Source organism: Hylaeus volcanicus, chromosome 8 (assembly GCF_026283585.1).
Source record: "Hylaeus volcanicus isolate JK05 chromosome 8, UHH_iyHylVolc1.0_haploid, whole genome shotgun sequence".
Taxonomy (NCBI): domain Eukaryota; kingdom Metazoa; phylum Arthropoda; class Insecta; order Hymenoptera; family Colletidae; genus Hylaeus; species Hylaeus volcanicus.
This window is the reverse complement of record NC_071983.1, coordinates 2,753,986-2,770,635: the sequence shown is the minus strand read 5'-3', so window position 1 is coordinate 2,770,635 and position 16,650 is coordinate 2,753,986. Positions and strand designations below refer to the sequence as shown.

General features: G+C 35.3%; 6 protein-coding genes across 10 annotated transcripts; 2 read left to right on the top strand and 4 right to left on the bottom strand.

Moving 5' to 3' along the window:
* Nucleotides 1–730: 730 nt before the first annotated feature.
* Nucleotides 731–2,225, bottom strand: LOC128881185 (baculoviral IAP repeat-containing protein 5). Its single transcript, XM_054131974.1, has 4 exons — nt 2,055–2,225; nt 1,336–1,539; nt 1,131–1,251; nt 731–1,044 (listed from the first exon to the last, which is right to left on the bottom strand). The coding sequence occupies exons 1-4, from the start codon at nt 2,066–2,068 to the stop codon at nt 931–933; spliced, it is 453 nt and encodes a 150-aa protein (XP_053987949.1). The 5' UTR covers nt 2,069–2,225; the 3' UTR covers nt 731–930.
* On the top strand, nt 2,165–6,328 carry LOC128881178 (cilia- and flagella-associated protein 52). Of its 4 annotated transcripts, none has more exons than XM_054131964.1 (11): nt 2,165–2,288; nt 3,020–3,219; nt 3,305–3,482; nt 3,563–3,812; nt 3,902–4,166; nt 4,393–4,565; nt 4,657–4,805; nt 4,920–5,065; nt 5,147–5,298; nt 5,493–6,010; nt 6,190–6,328. In XM_054131964.1, exons 2-10 carry the CDS (start codon nt 3,076–3,078, stop codon nt 5,929–5,931), a joined length of 1,896 nt encoding a protein of 631 aa, XP_053987939.1. In that variant the 5' UTR covers nt 2,165–2,288; nt 3,020–3,075; the 3' UTR covers nt 5,932–6,010; nt 6,190–6,328. The 4 variants fall into 4 exon arrangements, with proteins under 4 accessions (XP_053987939.1, XP_053987940.1, XP_053987938.1 ...); XM_054131963.1 differs by lacking the exon at nt 2,165–2,288 and adding an exon at nt 2,619–2,757; XM_054131962.1 differs by lacking the exon at nt 2,165–2,288 and having other exon boundaries at nt 2,856–3,219.
* Nucleotides 6,054–7,334, bottom strand: LOC128881186 (autophagy protein 12-like). The gene is made up of 4 exons (XM_054131975.1): nt 7,280–7,334; nt 6,713–7,175; nt 6,507–6,643; nt 6,054–6,429 (listed from the first exon to the last, which is right to left on the bottom strand). Exons 2-4 carry the CDS (start codon nt 6,888–6,890, stop codon nt 6,307–6,309), a joined length of 438 nt encoding a protein of 145 aa, XP_053987950.1. The 5' UTR covers nt 6,891–7,175; nt 7,280–7,334; the 3' UTR covers nt 6,054–6,306.
* A 420-nt stretch (nt 7,335–7,754) lies between these two features.
* LOC128881184 (E3 ubiquitin-protein ligase znrf2) lies at nt 7,755–11,548 on the bottom strand. Its single transcript, XM_054131973.1, has 4 exons — nt 10,715–11,548; nt 9,136–9,231; nt 8,951–9,056; nt 7,755–8,884 (listed from the first exon to the last, which is right to left on the bottom strand). Exons 1-4 carry the CDS (start codon nt 11,094–11,096, stop codon nt 8,827–8,829), a joined length of 642 nt encoding a protein of 213 aa, XP_053987948.1. The 5' UTR covers nt 11,097–11,548; the 3' UTR covers nt 7,755–8,826.
* Nucleotides 11,549–12,100: 552 nt separating this feature from the next.
* On the top strand, nt 12,101–13,533 carry LOC128880621 (protein stunted-like). 2 transcript variants are annotated; one of them, XM_054130894.1, is made up of 4 exons: nt 12,101–12,411; nt 12,549–12,679; nt 12,963–12,988; nt 13,361–13,533. In XM_054130894.1, the coding sequence occupies exons 1-3, from the start codon at nt 12,383–12,385 to the stop codon at nt 12,971–12,973; spliced, it is 171 nt and encodes a 56-aa protein (XP_053986869.1). In that variant the 5' UTR covers nt 12,101–12,382; the 3' UTR covers nt 12,974–12,988; nt 13,361–13,533. The 2 variants fall into 2 exon arrangements, with proteins under 2 accessions (XP_053986869.1, XP_053986868.1); XM_054130893.1 differs by lacking the exon at nt 12,963–12,988 and having other exon boundaries at nt 12,137–12,411.
* On the bottom strand, nt 13,470–16,518 carry LOC128880620 (negative elongation factor D). Its single transcript, XM_054130892.1, has 12 exons — nt 16,365–16,518; nt 16,049–16,232; nt 15,754–15,973; nt 15,558–15,665; nt 15,346–15,495; nt 15,081–15,211; nt 14,771–14,958; nt 14,439–14,691; nt 14,124–14,334; nt 13,890–14,030; nt 13,684–13,813; nt 13,470–13,610 (listed from the first exon to the last, which is right to left on the bottom strand). Exons 2-12 carry the CDS (start codon nt 16,225–16,227, stop codon nt 13,576–13,578), a joined length of 1,746 nt encoding a protein of 581 aa, XP_053986867.1. The 5' UTR covers nt 16,228–16,232; nt 16,365–16,518; the 3' UTR covers nt 13,470–13,575.
* Nucleotides 16,519–16,650: the final 132 nt, after the last annotated feature.

Genomic DNA, 16,650 nt, shown 5'->3' with positions numbered 1-16,650 from the left:
TTAGACGTCTCGTAATTGCCGAGTTAAATCGGTCGACGGAAACTCTAGTTTCAATAGAACTATCAGTAATCTAATAAGCTACCAGGCCTTAGAGAGATCTGATAAATGAAGAATACAACCCTTACGACGTAAGCATCGTGCAAGCAATACAAAGCAAATATAATGTATACAATGCTTACTGGTGTCGCATTACCACAGCGGTATATAACGACTACTTAAGACGTCTGCGATGATATCGCGGTACTCCAAACAATCGAAAGCATCGAAATTCTCGTCCTTCGTCCTACAAGAATTTCCTCGAATTTATTTAACGATCGATGAACCGTTAAAACGGAACAACCGTTATTTCGACTACTACGTTTCTGTTTCTTATTTGCGGCGAGTGGTAAAAAAAAAAATGACAGAAAAACGGCATGCCGCGATAAAGCGTTGATATTCCTGTGGATCAATTTACGATCGATTACTATTACATAAACGATGCGAACTGTTTTCCATAAAAATACAGATTTTATTAGAGATACAACACGTATGGTAATAAGAATTACGCGCATTCAGGAATGCGAAACAACTATCTTACATGATTATAAAATGTTCGTCGTTCATCAATGCGGTACAAGATCAACGATAATCAATCACTCTTACCTTTAGTATCGTGGATTGAAGTATCGCGATTAAATCGGACAAATTTGACAACAGTAGACAGCCTGAACGATCCAAACGCGATACGACGTGTACTTTTTTCGTAATTTATTTCGTCCCACGGCTAATCTTAGATTGTATAATCAAAAAATATAATCACTCACTTTTCACGAGGCTTAGCGCGATTAAAATAATTACCGTACCATTAAATTTGACTCAAAAGTAAAGAAACCAATGGTCGCGTGTATAAGGCACGGAATCGCTCGAAGACAATATGTTTAATTTTAAATGTTAATTTTGATTTTTGTAACTTTTTCTCGACTCCTTGTAAATTCGAGGTATTTGTTTTACCATTAGCGCAGTTTCTTCCTTTACTGTATCTATAGCTTTCTCCAATATGGACGTCTACAAAATACGTATGGTATGTTTCGATTATAATATTCGATAATGGATTGTAAAACAAATACTGCGGACAGTTACGAGATACTTACGCATTCGTTTACTTTGTATATTTTAAACAAATCGAACAGCTCTTGTATAGTCCACGAGCTCTCGTCGGGTTTGTTTAATTTCACAAACTGACATTGGGGCTGGTGTTTTACGTGTTCGTCCCTGAAAACGAATTATATTAGAATCCGTTTGTCTGCAAAGATGATTAAAAAAGAAAAAGGGTGACAAAAAGATTGCAATGCATACCATGGATCATCATCGGGATCCCAACCATCAAGTTGTTTACTGCAGATGAAACATTGTACCAGGTCTGGTTCTTCTTTGCCGCCGATAACATGAAATCCAGCAGCAGCCATTTGGTTAGGATTGCATGAATTATCGGATGATTGGAAAGGCCACTGTTCGTATGTTTTCAACCTTCCGTTCTTCCAAAACATCGAATCTGCTTCTCTGAATAAAAGATAAGAATTAGAAGATGATGTACCTATTACAATTGTACTGATATTATACATAGAGTAGGGAAGTCAGACCTTGGGCTATATCTAAAAAGAAAGAAAAACACGGTACCCTACCCATCTATCTTTACTACAGTATTCTTATATCGTTCTTATGTTAACCATAAATGGTTAAATGGTTAATTATACTTTTAACGACTACATGTATATTTTACATTTAAATTAAATAAATAAAAGCACAGAGACAGATAGAGTATCGCTGTTTTTTTTCTCTTTCTAACAGTGAGACTTTCCATTTACAAGCAGGCTCACGTTTTTTCTACTCTATCTATAATATCTCTACGATTAATCCACAGAATTATCGCGTTAATGTGTAAAAAACGAGATCTAGGCACAGGAAATACTTTTTTCAAACCTAACCCAAATCTATGGCGTTTAAATGTCAACTGCAACGATGCTTTACCATCCCTCAAACTCATTATACGCTAACAATGTAAAGTGATAACTCACGGTAATAAATCCATGTTTGCAGGACGAAATGTTCACCTTCTTTCGACAGAATGTGTGGAACGAAATACCATTGATTTCAAATTCACCGTACTCAACGTACTTGCCGGTACTGTACATATAGTACATATATGTGATTACGTCCATGTGAGCAAGCTCCTAGCAACGCTTTACCCAGCTTTACCTGACCTAACGTTCGTGTCACGAAACGAGTCGATCGGTAAAGTAGCAAGGATGGTATGTTATCGACACTTCGATTACTTTCTCAACATTACCGACATTTTATCCCCTTGTTATCGTTACTTCTTAGATTATGTAAATCTCTGTTTTAATTGTATCGCGAGTCGTTCGTTTATTAAAAGATTTATATCGTTCTATAGTGCAATTAGTACAATGTATATCGTTATCGATAAGACTACCATAAACCATAAAGTTTATCTTAAAAAAATATTAACTACCTTCAATCAGCAGATCAGGTAGTACGAGTACTTTTGTGACTCGTTGTTCTTAGAGACGAGCGATAACTGTTACACGATATTGCCATGCCTACACAGGGATTTGTATTGTTACGACCGTCACGACAACGTAAATTGTTCTTTGGAGAGTTAATCGGTCGATCGTAATAAAGCTTTGTTCGAATTACCAAAGTATTTTGAAATTATGGACGTGAAAAAATTGGACTTATGTGGAGTAATAGCGTTCGACGGTTAGTAATAAAATTTTAAATGATTCAGTCCGATGTAAATAAGTGTATCGAACGAATTTCTTTCATGCTCTGACAACTTTGTACATCGTCCCTCGATTTATGCGGTACTTTTTGTACGTGGTCAACGATTACTCTACTTTTTATACGCACTTACAGTTTCACGTGACATCGATATGCACGGTCGATAAAATAGCTTCTCCTCTGTTGTTTGTATACAAATCATTGTACGTCGATTACAAAAATGTATTACTCCTGTTTGTAGGTATAATAAGAAATGGTTTACGACTGCATCCAGATGGGGAACATCTGGTATACGCGATGGGCAACAATGTTACCATAAGAAACGTAAAAACCAGCGAACAAACCTTCCTCACTGGTCACAAAAATCTCGTTTCTGCGTTGAATATCTCACCTCGCGGCAATTTAATAGCTTCCGGCCAAGTGAGCCATCAGGGTTTCAAGGTAATCGTTTTATTCGTTGCGGTCGACTGCGTTTACCTTCCTCGGACAGATTTATCGACACATCATCGAGTAACGTTCTTCTCAGGCGATGGTCATAATATGGGATTACGAGAAGCGCGAGATGAAAGCTAATTACGAAGTGCACAAAGCCAGAGTGGAGGATGTGTGTTTCACAGAGGACGAACAATATTTGATTAGTCTTGGAGGTAGAGACGACGGTTGTATCCTGGTGTGGGACATTCGAAACGGAAGTCCACTTTGTGGTAAATCCATTTTACGTTAGTTTCGTGTTAAACGTTACGAATTCAATGAACAGTCCTCGACAAATGCTCCCGTAATCTAGGTACCTTTGCTGGCAAAGAAAGTAGCGGAAACGCGGTGACGATCGCCCGCACGAACCTTTGTAACGCGAGTTTTGTCACCGCCGGGGAAGAAACGTTCAGGCTTTGGCGCGTCGATCCAAAAGGTCGAAAACTCTGCGGTGTCGACGTGAAAATCGGAAAGATCAGGCGCGCCATTAATTGCGCCGTCGTGGATGAAAAAGATGAGAACGTCTATTGCGGAACAACGTCTGGCGATATCATAAAATCAAGGTCGTTTGGAGCTTCTCCTTTTCCAATTCCGATTCTTTTCAATTCCGGACATTGCTTTCGATACTCGTATTTCGTTACGATTCTTGCAGGTTGAACATGTCAGAATCGAACGTAGAATCCAAGTACCCGATCATGATCGGATGCTACTCTAAGATATCGCGTTCGACTAAAACAAAACCATCCAACGGAGAATTGTACGCGGGTGGCGTGACGAATCTGCTATTCTTACAAAAGCAAGAGATGATCGTAGGCACTGGAAACGGAACGGTCGAGTTAATCGAAATACCAGAAGAACCAGTGGCACCTGTCGGGATCAAAACGAAGAAATTACTAGTCGTCCCGTGTATAATAACGGTAAAAATTACATGACTTTTCCTCGTCGTAAAACGAGTCCTTCTCGTCGCAGCTGCCGCATTTCGTAACGGTTACGAAATCGCGTCATCGCGTACGAGCAATTTACCTGTATGGATCTTCGAAGAAAATCTTACAATACAATCTTATTGGACGCGTATCGTCGGACGATTCAGCGTTGGATCTTGGACGGACGTCAATTAGTTGATAATTTACATTTTGTCCGTAGCGTCGTAAGGGGAACGTGTGCGGCCCGGTAACGTCGATGATCCGCTACAAACATAATCTTATACTAGTGGCGACTGCTTTATGCGAGATCTACGAAATGGAACTGTCGAGTTTTCATACACGTTTGCTCGTCACTTGCCACACCAGCTCTATATACGATCTCGCGTTTCCACGGTAAACTACACCCACGTAAACGCCATTTCTACAAACTGAGACTTTCGGTTGTGAACCACCTCTCTTCAGATAAGATACTCCGATTTTTCAGCGATCGTTCGGAGATATTTGCAACCAGTAGCAAACACGATATTCGGGTGTGGAAACTGATAACGCAAAAGGAGTTGCTTCGAATCACGGTACCGAACTTCATTTGCTCCAATCTGTGTTTCGATCGCAATGGCGGCACCATAATATCTGGTAGGTGTGGTACATCGTCCGTGGTACACGGTAGAACCTCCGTTATGCGAACTTTAGGGTTCCGTTATACTTGAATTTTGATTGTTTCAAAATTGTCTGATTTACTGGAGGAAGCCTGGAACGATGGCGCGATACGGGCATTCGCTTTGAACGGTGGAAAACTCCTGTTCATCGTTCATCGTGCCCACACGAAGTCCGTGTCTGCAATTGCGATTACGAACGACGATTGCAAGCTCGTCAGCGGTGGCTGTGACGGTCAAGTAATTAAACTTTCCATTTGTTTACGATACGTACGTATCCGTCCGTTAGCTTGCCTAATTCGAATGTGTCCGTTCGTTCAGGTGCGAGTATGGAATGCAAAATCCGAAACGCAACAACTGTTGAAAGTCTTAAAGGAACACAGAGGTCCGATAACGTCGCTGCACGTTTCACCTGATGATAAAAATGTTATTAGCTCCAGTACAGACGGTACATGCATAGTATGGGATGTAAGGTAGAGGAGGAACATTCGAGAGTCGACCGAATGGGGGTCACAGACGTAAAGATTCTTCGTACAATAATTTATACAACTATAATCGATACTACCGTTTTAAGTGGCGATACTTCTACTTCGTAGAATAAATCATTATGTCTATGACTCCATGACTCCAAGGCGCGTAAGTAATTACGGATTCCCTTGCTGCCTAGGAATTTCACGAGAAAGTATGAGATACAGGGAAATACAATGTACATGGCGACGTGTTTCGTTCCTAGCGGTGTTCAAGTTTTGACTTGTGGTACAGACCGTAAAATAGCTTATTGGGAGACATTGGATGGATCGTTGGTTCGAGAAGTCGAAGGTTCGACGACTGGCACGATAAACGCTATAAGCGTCAGTCCTGACGGACGATATTTTCTTACTGGATCCGATGATTTCATTGTAAAGCTGTGGGAGTACCGTACCGCGAGTACCGTCAATTTGGGCCTTGCTCACGCTGCTCCGATTACTGGTTGCGCGTTCGCGCCAAATGGTAAATTTATGATTACAGTAAGCGCAGATGGTGCGATAATGATCTGGAAATACCCTTTCGAAACGAGTTCACACGATAATGGAATCGAGGTATCAACGACTGTATGCGCGTCATGACTCCAAAACCACCACAGTAACCAAATTTTGGATAATATCGTACACTGTAACATTTGCAAGAACTCGAATACGCTCTCGAGTAAGTTAATCTTTTGTGATAACGATTCGAGCGTACACGTATATCTGTAGAGTAGACTTATTATTATTCTTATATACACATATCATACATCGTAATTTTATATAAATCGGAAAGCTGTATTCGTGCACGAGTCATACAATGAAATACATTCTTTTGTAAACAAGCGATTTCAATTTCAGATGACAACTTTCTTGACAAACTGGGATCTATGCGACGACGATAGATCTTGAAATCTCTTTTACATACGTATAAATAGGAGAGAAGACAAAGAATGTTAGCGATCGATTAAATTTTTGTCAACCCCAAGCTTGACTTTTACAATAGTGAAGTATTAATTTTCCATCCGCTCCATAGCAGTCGTACAAGTTTTTGACCACCTGGTCTGGGGCAGGTGCAAATGTTTGATTTACGTAAAGAAACTGACAAAGAATGAAAGATGTTTACATAATGAATAAGTCATTGATAATATCAAATATAATTTGCACTTTATACTTACCAGCTTTTCATTGGAATCTAATTTAAGATACCTTCTGACAAAATCAGAGATTTTACCGATACAAGAATCTTGGCTGACAGACCATTTCTTTTGTTTCATTATCGGGGCATTACCAGTTGCTTTCAATAAAATGTCAACTGTAAAATGGGTTCAATTTTAATCAATCAGCTACAATCGTGTTACTATGTAGAAATGGTGCACGTTACTTTTTGCCTTGTCCTTAGAAGCAACTTGTCCTCCTTCGTTTCGAACTGAAGGTGTTACCGAAGGAATTATTTCGATACTAGCTGATGCATCTTCGTTTGTTAAGTTTTCTCCTGCCTCTTCAGATTTGACAGCATTTTCATTTGCAGTATTTAAATCGTTTCCTTCCTTTTCAGCCATCGTTAACGTTGCGTAGTAAATTTTTGTAGAAATTGTAATTTAAATTCCAGTTTCGTGAAACCAGAGTAATATCGAAATTACTTAATTACTATGTCATTAACTTTAGGTGTTATGTCAGTCATAAATACGAAAGAAACTTGTAGAAATAATACTTGACCACATCGTACATCACAGATCTCAGTGAACAGTAACAATTGGTAAGATTTAAAATCTTAATCAAACATTGTTATTTGATCGAGCATCAAAGAGATCGCATTATCCATAAAGGCATCGAAGATTGGATAGCTACAAATTAATTGACATATTTTTAAATTAAATTAAACAATGTAAAAATTATCAAGTAGATACTTGCAAATACTTGGTGTTGCTACTATAAACATAATACTTACCGAAAATATGATGGCTGCCATATAAAAAGAGTCACCGCTCAGTGAGCGTATTCAGTGGCGCCATCGGTGAAAATAGTTCCTACTGTTACTACTAGATGGCACCACTAATATTTAAAAAAAAAATCAATTCTTTTTTTCCATAAAAGCATAATTAATACGATTCTTTGCTTTATAGCATTACAATACATTAATGAATATGAGAAATTTATCATTTTTAAAAATTGTTATTTAATGCGGTGGTAATTATCGACTCTTTAATGGCACCATCTTGCGACAATTGTGGGGACTACTTTCGCTACAAACTTGGATGTTTTACTGACGATGGCGCCACTGCAGCCTAAATATACCCAGTGTATTATTAAAAATTAGAACAAGAGAAAAAGGAACTATTTAGCATACAGGAATATTATATTAATAAAAGAAATTACTTGGAAACACAAATATAACAATACCACTCACTATTTATAATTTTAAAAACAGTAGTAAATTTTATATTTTTCTTAATACAGAATTTATGTTTATTTCATATCGTTATATCTAATATATTGAATGCTTGATTCATTTTTGTAGTTAGTTTGGTTTGAAATGTTCACTTTATTAGACTTTTTCACCTTCTGTAATACAAGTCTAATCCAGATATATACAATACGTACATTACTGGAAAATTGACAGACCACGTTTATCTCTGTTACAAAAACTACTACGAGTTATGTTAATGCTTACCATATAAAAAAGATATTAATTATAAAATAACTAATTTTAATTAATAGTAAATTACATCCCATAATTGGAGAACGATGATTTTCTAAAAAAGTAAATGAAATTTATCACAAAGTTTAAATTCTAATAAAGAAATTAAATCTATACTTTTATTGTTGTTACAGGTCAACATCGTTACTAGTAAAAGTCCGTTTCTTAAAACTTTTATATATCCAACTCTTCCTTTTATGAAAGTATCAAAAATATCCTTTCTGGTATTCATTCCCCAACAGACAACAAAAATGAAACATTGGATTTATAATTAAATCACTAAAATATAATCAACTTATTTAAAATAGAGGTCGCCTAATTATTATACAGGCCCTGCGACTACGATTCATTCTACCCCCTTTTCCAAAGAAGGTGTAATAACCAATAACAATACAGATCATGTCGCTTAACTCTAATCCGACTTCAAGATGTAGAACTAAGTAAAATTTATAAATATGGTACAATTGATAATAAGCTATAGAGTACTAATAGATTAATTACAGATACATATAAGTAATAGCATTGTGTCGTTGAATCTTATGGCGATTTTTTAAGTCCTCTGCTTATAAGTAATATAATCAAGGATTTAATTAAATGTCTGTTCTCATATTCAAATTGAGTATGTATCATTCAGTCGGAACAACCGCGCGCACCAACCACCACAGTGGACTAGTAGCCATCTTGACTAGCTTTTTTCAAATTTTTGCCGTTTCTTCCCATAGTATTTCCCATCGAGGTGAGAGTCTCTGGGCCAGCAACTAGTTGCGTTGTGCTCTTCCATGTTCAGTGGATATAAATCAATCCCCGGGATGTTCTGGGCAACTACGGTTCACTTGAAACCATTTATCGATGCAACTGAAATACATCGATCGAATATTATATCGTATGTAATCGTATATATAAACTTAAATGTAAACCTACTTTTTGTGGTATATACAAAGGCAAGGTAAACGGGCTATAACATCACCAGGTTGTAAATCTTCGAGACAAATCACGCATTCGCCTTTCTCGTCTGATAATACGTCTTCTATAAGAAAACATACAAAATACTATGTTAATAACAACTAAAGTATATAAAGGTTTAATAATAAAAAGTATAAGCTTACCATTGTAACTGAGACGTGGTTTGGTCAGGCACATGACCAGGTGACATTCTATATCATCCGGTAGGATAAATTTGGAGCAAACAGGACACTTTAAACCTTAAAAGCAAAGTAAGCGAATTATCTACGAACATTAGTCCTGAAATATAATGAAAAAATAAAAAGTCGTTAAGTTAATAACAGCTGTACCATAAAAAATTCTTCTCACTTGATTTACCGGTACAACCTCGGTCTCCGACTCATTTAAACATGAACTTATTATAATTCCCATAATAATGTCGACATAACGTTAATTCGTCCATATGATCTTAAAACCTTCATTCTTCCAAATTAAGCTTTTTTTATGGTCGCAATATACAATTTACGCAACTACGTTAAATCACAATTGATTTACATGCGGTTACCGGGACAACTACCTCGACAACATGCGCCAAACAAATGTCCCCTACTTCGATACGCAATTAATTTAAACTGTTTGCATAAAACGTTACGATCGCGACATAACCTTGCTTTTCTTATTCGAAAAATAGACTAGGTTCATCATTTAAAAAATACCATTACACTTTGACGTATCTTACAAACGAGACTAATTTTAAAACACGGTGATTATCACGAAAATAATAATGGAAATATATTATTAGAAATAAGTGACAAGCGTTTAATGATCATTTTATTTTAGACTACTATTTGTGTTTGATGAGAAAGTATCGAGAATAACGATCTAATTATGTTTATGTGCACACTTGCTTACACGCACGTAACGTGTTACATAATCATTGATAAAACGCATTATATTATTATATTGAAAATAACGTAAATTTATGTATGTAATATATATATATATATATATATATATATATATATATATATAACACTTAGGAAATCTAAATATATTTAGTGCTTATGGGTATAAGAAAAAACTGTTTAAGACAATAAACTATTTAAAGAGATGAATAATAATAAGAACAAAATTCTCAAGGTCAATTACTTCAACTTTAGGATCATAGATGTTATTTTTAAATAAAATTAAATTCTTCATTAGGGTTGAGTCTCTGCATCGACATTAATCCTTTAATCTCCACATGGTCTTGCTAACAGCTTCAGGTTATATTCATAATAATGCAGTATTTGTTATAGCTGTGCTACACAAGTTGCCATAATAGCATCTCCAGAGATTAAAAGGTTAACAGTTACAGTTACCAACTTATGGACTAATTTTAAATAAGATTGATGTTATTTAAAAAAATAATACCAAATGATTGTAATTAGATTTATAATTAACATAACTAATACATTTTATCATATGCTACAAGTTACAAAGGTTCTACCAACAATTTCCTGATATGATTCAATCGTGTATATCTCATTCTTAGTCTGACCCTTAGTGTACCAATCGAATTTTCAGAATAAAATGATATATTGTTACAAAACGTTTAACAAATAAAACAATTGTATTTAAATAAACATAAATGACTTTGAAATATCAAGAAGAAAATTACTAAAAGTATAATTAATATCTTAGTACTGTCTGTAAATGACGCGTGCATGTGTTGATAAATGTACCTGTAACAAATAAACTTACCGTTAAGAGACCAAATATGAGAAGGCAAGCTGTGAGCAGCATTCAGCACCCGTCCGGTATCTTCATCTGCATCATCTAAATCAAGCTGCGGTAGACCAAGCGCTTGGCCAACTCCAACTCCAACAGAAGAGGCAAGACTGCTTTGTTCTCCAGAAGAAAGGTCAGGCACTGAACTCAAAGACCTAGCACGTTGCCTACTATCTCCTGATACTCTAGATGTTTGCGATTGATTACCCTGCTGATGTTGGTGCTGTAACATGCTAACAGCTCCAGGCAGAGAGCGAAGCACAGAAAAACTTTGCATGGTAGTTTCATTCGTTCCAGTAGAGGATTGTCCATTACCTCCAGCAGATTGTGCCACAGTGCTTGCTTTAGCTCCCATCCCAATTTTAAGTAATGACAATGTCTGTATTTCAACTTTTTTTAGAAGAGTTTTCGTCAAATAGGAAAATCGTACCTCGTAATCACAAGAAAAATAAAAATTTTAGATACTGGTCTTGGCAATGATACACGCACTGACACAGTTTTTACGAATAGTCTTAACGTTCCTGTTTTCAACGTTGAGAGAGTGTAATTAAAATTGTAAATCTTAACGTCAGCAATATTATAATACTTTAATATTTAATGTAGGCCGGAATTTTGCAGACATGCACCACAATAAGCAAGTCATATCGTCCGAAAGCATACTAGCGGCCTGTCACGCAAAACACCCCCCGACATCTTGTAAGAAACTTCCTAGAAGTTAGTAATCAGCTACTAGATATTTCTTCGATCTTGGCACCTTGGATTATGACCGCGTCGGGGGAAAATTACCAAATCCCGCTACTTCTTTGTAGAAGACCACTGTACTTTGTTCAGTAAAACAATGGGTGCATCCAGAAAGATCACCGCTCACTGAACCGCTCTGTGAGCGAGGTTTAATACCAGTGGCGCCATCGGTGGCGAAACGTCCAAGTTTCGATAATTATTACTGAATTCATATATATAAAAGCAGATAAATGTTTAAACAGTATATTAAAATTGTATATCGTACTATTGTAAAGCAAATAATGGTATTAATTATGCATTTATGAAAAATAAAGTATAATTGATTTGAAAATATCGATGGCGCCATCTTACAGAAATTGTGGGAACTACTTTTGCTACAAACTTGGGCGTTTTCCCACCGATGGCGCCACTAGTACTATTCCACTGAACTCTAATAATGCTAGTTGAGTAACTTCAAATTACTTTTGAACATTTGCCAAAGAAGGAAACGAGATAAACATGTCGGCAAACTTCAGATTTATTCGAAGCCTAGGGTTCTGCCCATCACTAGTAATTTGCATCACTCGTGTTCCTAGATTTCCCTATTACGTCGTACATATTTGTCGTTTTCAATCGCTTACTTGGATATTTTACATTTCGTTACTCTTTTTCTATAATTTGAAATTATTTCACATCATTGATAGTAAAGATATGAACTATGAAATTGAACACGAAATTTGTTTTACGTCGTCTGCCTTGTAAATGAAACGTCTATACAAAGTCCATGTTTTTCGAATGGGTAGCATTTCCTATGAGCCCTACATAGAGTAACATAGAGTCAAAGAATTGATCTGTTTCAACTCGTCGTGCTGCATTTACAACGAAATTTTGTACTAGTACGAAATAAAAGTAACAACAAAAATGTCTGGGTGGAGACAAGCAGGACTAAAGTAAGAAAATTCGTTCGATACACTTTTGTTAATACAGAATATTAATATTATTATTGAAAATGTTATATAACTTATATGCTTTTAGAGGAATAATCAAATTTACGTACATCTATCTAACGAATTATTTTCTATTTTAGTTATATCAATTATTCGCAAATTGCTGCGAGACTTGTTAGACAAGCTCTGAAACCAGATTTCAGGACAGAGGCTACAAAACGCGATGAAGTAAACGTAAAATTCACACAGTGGAAAGATGGTAAACCTGCTAGTAAGTATATTTATAAGTAACGTTAAATGAAACAATATTTATTCACTGATTAATCAATACTTGAACTAAATAAGGGACTGAATCTCAGACTGTTCAACTGTGCCGTGTCGAGCAGGAGATTTTGTTGCTCACAGTGGAAGTAAAGCTTAGCTTACGAAACAACATCCAAACTTTATTCCCTATTATTTCTCTTTATTCAACCAAATAAGAATATTTTCGCGCTAGTCACGACTCGCTTTGCATAATAAATTACTTATTATTTACAAAGATATTTTTATTACAGCTGAGAAATAGTAGTGTCAGCAATTTGTAAGTTTATAAGAGTGTACTGGAAATGTTTGAAATTAATATAAAAGTAACTGATTTTTTGAATTGTGCATGAAATGCTATTTACAGATGTAAAGAATGCATAAATAGTAATCGATAAGTGTTTTATTCCTATGTAACCAAAAACTGAAATTATGAAAATTGAAATAACTAAATCGAATCGAATATAACTAAAGAATATAAGAAAATAAAAATACAGCTAACAGTTTTATCATAGCATGATACTTAATAATGTAATGTGTTATTATTACAGAGTTAAATTGGTTTACTTGTGTTTATTAACAAATTCACAAAATTTAATAATTTGCATAAATTACGTCGTATTGATAATAGCTGTTTTTTTTTCTTTTACAGAAAAGTTATAAATCATTATATCACAGATGAGTGGAAGTCATCCTTTTCCTAGATATGCGCCCATACACATTATACACGGCAGAAGAGATAGGAGTGTAATTAAATAGTAATTTATGTATGGTAATTCTTCAATATGTTCATCTGAAGTAAAAATATCTTTTGCGAAGTTACAAGTTTCTTCTTCATTTAACCTACCTTTATCAAGTTTTGAAACATCACCTCGCAGTAGGACAATGTGCTTTACAATGTACTAAAATATATGTGATTTCAATAATATACGTCAATTTTGGAAAAACATTATCGATAAATTAACCAATACTTACCGATAAATTCTGAAACAAGATCATTGTCGCTATCACCGCGCATTGTGCCCGTGATTTCTTCATCTTCTACCATAGGCAAAAATAAGTGAACAAATTCAGAAGTATACGGTGGCGCAATTGCTTCTAATACCTAGAAATATACATATATTATCGTAGCTCAAATAATTTTATATCTTTATATAAATTTATAAAATAATTTACCATACCTCTGTAACAAAATATCTAATTAAAGATACATCCGTATCTCCGCGTTGCCAACATTGTTTGATGTAACATACTACCGGTACTACGCAACCTCTGCTTAATAAATTAACCATTCTATCGATTAACATTTTTTTCATTTCCAACTGTGCATTACAAAAAATATACAATTAACCGATAATAATTATTACCTAGACTATACTAAGTATCACAGATGTAGTAGCGCACATGTACCATACCTGCACAAGTATTTCTAGTTCGTCCTGTTTACTTTCAAATAAGTATACAAGAAGTTGTAGCACTTTTGGATGTAATAAGGAATGACACGCTACAACTTCATCGAGTAGAGCAAGATGAACAGGACAATGTTCTGTACATAATTTGAAATACGATGGTTCCGTTACAGTGCATTCCACCCATCTAATTACCCCAACGCTTACGACAGGAAACCTAAATAAAAAAAATAAAATATAAACTTTCTCTTACGTTACGATAATAATGGGGTAATAATAATATAGTACCAGCGTTAACGATATAATTTGCGTGTATCGTACCTTATACATTGGTATAAAGTATGTAATTCGGCTATCAGTTCGGTTGATCCTTTGTTAATGTTACAAATATTATGAACTTTTTCTATAGCTTGAATAGTTGTCTTTAACTCATCTTTATTTAATTTACGGGGATGTCCCTTTTTAGCCGGAATATCGCATACGCTAGCTGCGTAAGCTAATAAATATATGTATTTTGACTTATGCTCGGGATTAATTTTCACGCCTGGTTTAAAAAGGGCGTCAACCAATAATTCTACAATAGATTTATATGTTATATTATGAATTTGTATGCATTCATCGCATTCACATTGTATGTATATGAACATTATTACCTAAAAACTGTGGATTGCGAAGTAATTCTATGGGAGGCGGCTCTATCGTAGAATAATTTCGAAACAGTACGCTAATATCTGCAGGATTTAAAGTATTTCGCGATAACATGGATGCCAGTGCTTGACATGCACTGGGGCTACTCGAAGCTCCGTTAAGTGCCATAGTAATCGGAGTAACGTCATGATGACTAAAAAAGAACGAGTAAATATTTAAATGCACAAGTTCTATATGTAAAGCAAAGCGTGTAACATTACCACCCCCAAAATCTCTTTTCTTTTGACAATAGAAAAATATTTGAGAGTCTCCTACTTTTGTTGAGCGCATTTTGTGATTTCTTGGGAGAGCCTTTTCATCATAAATCCGCCACGAGACTCTTGAGCAAGAATTTGTAATAATACTTGACTATAAACATAAGTGTGTTGTCCATGACATACCATTTTCTATTAACAGAAAAATAAAATTCGAATAATACGTTCGACCATTTAAATATATTCAATTGCACCGATTAATGGAATAGTATAATTAAGGTGGTAGAATTTGCTACAATTTTACCAAGAATGGATTAATAACTAACCGCGCACTCCTGTATACTCGACTGCCAATCCTCCGTATTTTGTAAGAAACCAGCAATCGCGGTTTTTAGAACTCGTGAAAATACTTCAATCTGTTGTGCAGCCGTTGATATGCTCGTAATCTCACCTTGGAATCCAGCATCAGATATAAGCTATAAAAAAGACAGAAAAGATTAGTCGTATTCCCTATTTCAAACCACGAATGTATATTTACCTTTATAGTAAAATTCAACATCAAACAATCGGGGTATTCTTCTGCTAGTCTATAAATAAGAGATCTCCAAGTGGGATGTTGAATCATTTCTGTCAACCAGGCAGGCGTCTAATATGGAACGCATTGAATTTCAAATGTGTCTTAAACAGTCATTTTGTACCTGGTGTTAAAGGTAATTAATGTTTAAAGAACATACTTCACCCTCCTCTGTGAAAATTTTGTCTGCTTTCTTAGGATCAAATGTTTTCAGTATCATGTCTTTTAAATTATTTTCCACCATTGCTTGAACATCTGAAACTTTAACTCCAGCAAGAATGAGCCATTCCGCAAGGAGATTCGCCATTTGTGCACAGGCAGTATAATTTTTAGACAGTAATTCTATGACTTGTTCAGGATTTCCACCAGCTTGGAAATACCTAAAAAAATATATAACATATCATTATAATATATATAATAGACCCTTTATGTATTGTTTTTAAAATATATCGTGCCTTTTAAGTTGCATAAAGATACCAGGCTCCATAATATAATCAGGTGTTTTAAATTTATCTAAACATTCATTTAAAATTTCTTGAGGATTATCAAAGCTATCTTCTCCTCCGCAATCATCAGTTGTTCTTGCCATTTCATCTGTCCAACCGCCATGGTTTTCATCGTAATCCGATTCCATTATTTCTGAAAATTCTTAGGTAAATAAAAAGAATCAGAACCAAATATGTAAACATGCTATCAATGCCATTTATAAACAGATCATACCATTAAGTTAGGTTATAGACGATTATATGTTTTTCAATAAGGATTACTTACTTTTATCGTTTTATTACCAAGATTAATCGATGATTAATCGTTGTATTTTGCAAGTATATAATATATCACCACAAAATAGTCTAACAGAAGTAAAACTTGACAAAATTCTCTTGTCAAAACTAATAGCAACCAGTTTAACCCAGTTTGATAGAGGCGAAACTCTTGTTGGAATTACTGATGGTCGTGTTTCTACATTTTTTAGGTTAGGGTCGGTTCCAAGCAAAATAAATTGATGGCAACCAATCACAATCGACGCTTCCACTCAAAAGCAGTTTCGCGACGAAAC

Excerpts from the sequence above, each read along its gene's own strand:
- LOC128881184 (XM_054131973.1), bottom strand. The coding sequence starts at position 11,096 with ATGGGAGCTAAAGCAAGCACTGTGGCACAATCTGCTGGAGGTAATGGA. Across the intron at positions 9,232-10,714 it reads TCATATTTGGTCTCTTAACG|GTTTAAAGTGTCCTGTTTGC; the intron begins GTAAGTTTATTT and ends TTTGCTTTTAAG. Across the intron at positions 9,057-9,135 it reads ACCACGTCTCAGTTACAATG|AAGACGTATTATCAGACGAG; the intron begins GTAAGCTTATAC and ends GTTTTCTTATAG.
- LOC128880620 (XM_054130892.1), bottom strand. The coding sequence starts at position 16,227 with ATGGAATCGGATTACGATGAAAACCATGGCGGTTGGACAGATGAAATG. Across the intron at positions 14,335-14,438 it reads ACTTTATACCAATGTATAAG|GTTTCCTGTCGTAAGCGTTG; the intron begins GTACGATACACG and ends TTTTTTATTTAG. Across the intron at positions 14,031-14,123 it reads AACTAGAAATACTTGTGCAG|TTGGAAATGAAAAAAATGTT; the intron begins GTATGGTACATG and ends TGTAATGCACAG.
- LOC128881186 (XM_054131975.1), bottom strand. The coding sequence starts at position 6,890 with ATGGCTGAAAAGGAAGGAAACGATTTAAATACTGCAAATGAAAATGCT. Across the intron at positions 6,644-6,712 it reads TTCTAAGGACAAGGCAAAAA|TTGACATTTTATTGAAAGCA; the intron begins GTAACGTGCACC and ends CCCATTTTACAG. Across the intron at positions 6,430-6,506 it reads TAGATTCCAATGAAAAGCTG|TTTCTTTACGTAAATCAAAC; the intron begins GTAAGTATAAAG and ends ATTCTTTGTCAG.
- LOC128880621 (XM_054130894.1), top strand. The coding sequence starts at position 12,383 with ATGTCTGGGTGGAGACAAGCAGGACTAAA. Across the intron at positions 12,412-12,548 it reads TGGAGACAAGCAGGACTAAA|TTATATCAATTATTCGCAAA; the intron begins GTAAGAAAATTC and ends TTTCTATTTTAG.
- LOC128881178 (XM_054131962.1), top strand. The coding sequence starts at position 2,857 with ATGCGGTACTTTTTGTACGTGGTCAACGATTACTCTACTTTTTATACG. Across the intron at positions 3,813-3,901 it reads GGCGATATCATAAAATCAAG|GTTGAACATGTCAGAATCGA; the intron begins GTCGTTTGGAGC and ends CGATTCTTGCAG. Across the intron at positions 4,566-4,656 it reads TACGATCTCGCGTTTCCACG|CGATCGTTCGGAGATATTTG; the intron begins GTAAACTACACC and ends CCGATTTTTCAG.
- LOC128881185 (XM_054131974.1), bottom strand. Across the intron at positions 1,252-1,335 it reads GATCCCGATGATGATCCATG|GGACGAACACGTAAAACACC; the intron begins GTATGCATTGCA and ends ATTCGTTTTCAG. Across the intron at positions 1,045-1,130 it reads TATACAAAGTAAACGAATGC|ACGTCCATATTGGAGAAAGC; the intron begins GTAAGTATCTCG and ends CGTATTTTGTAG.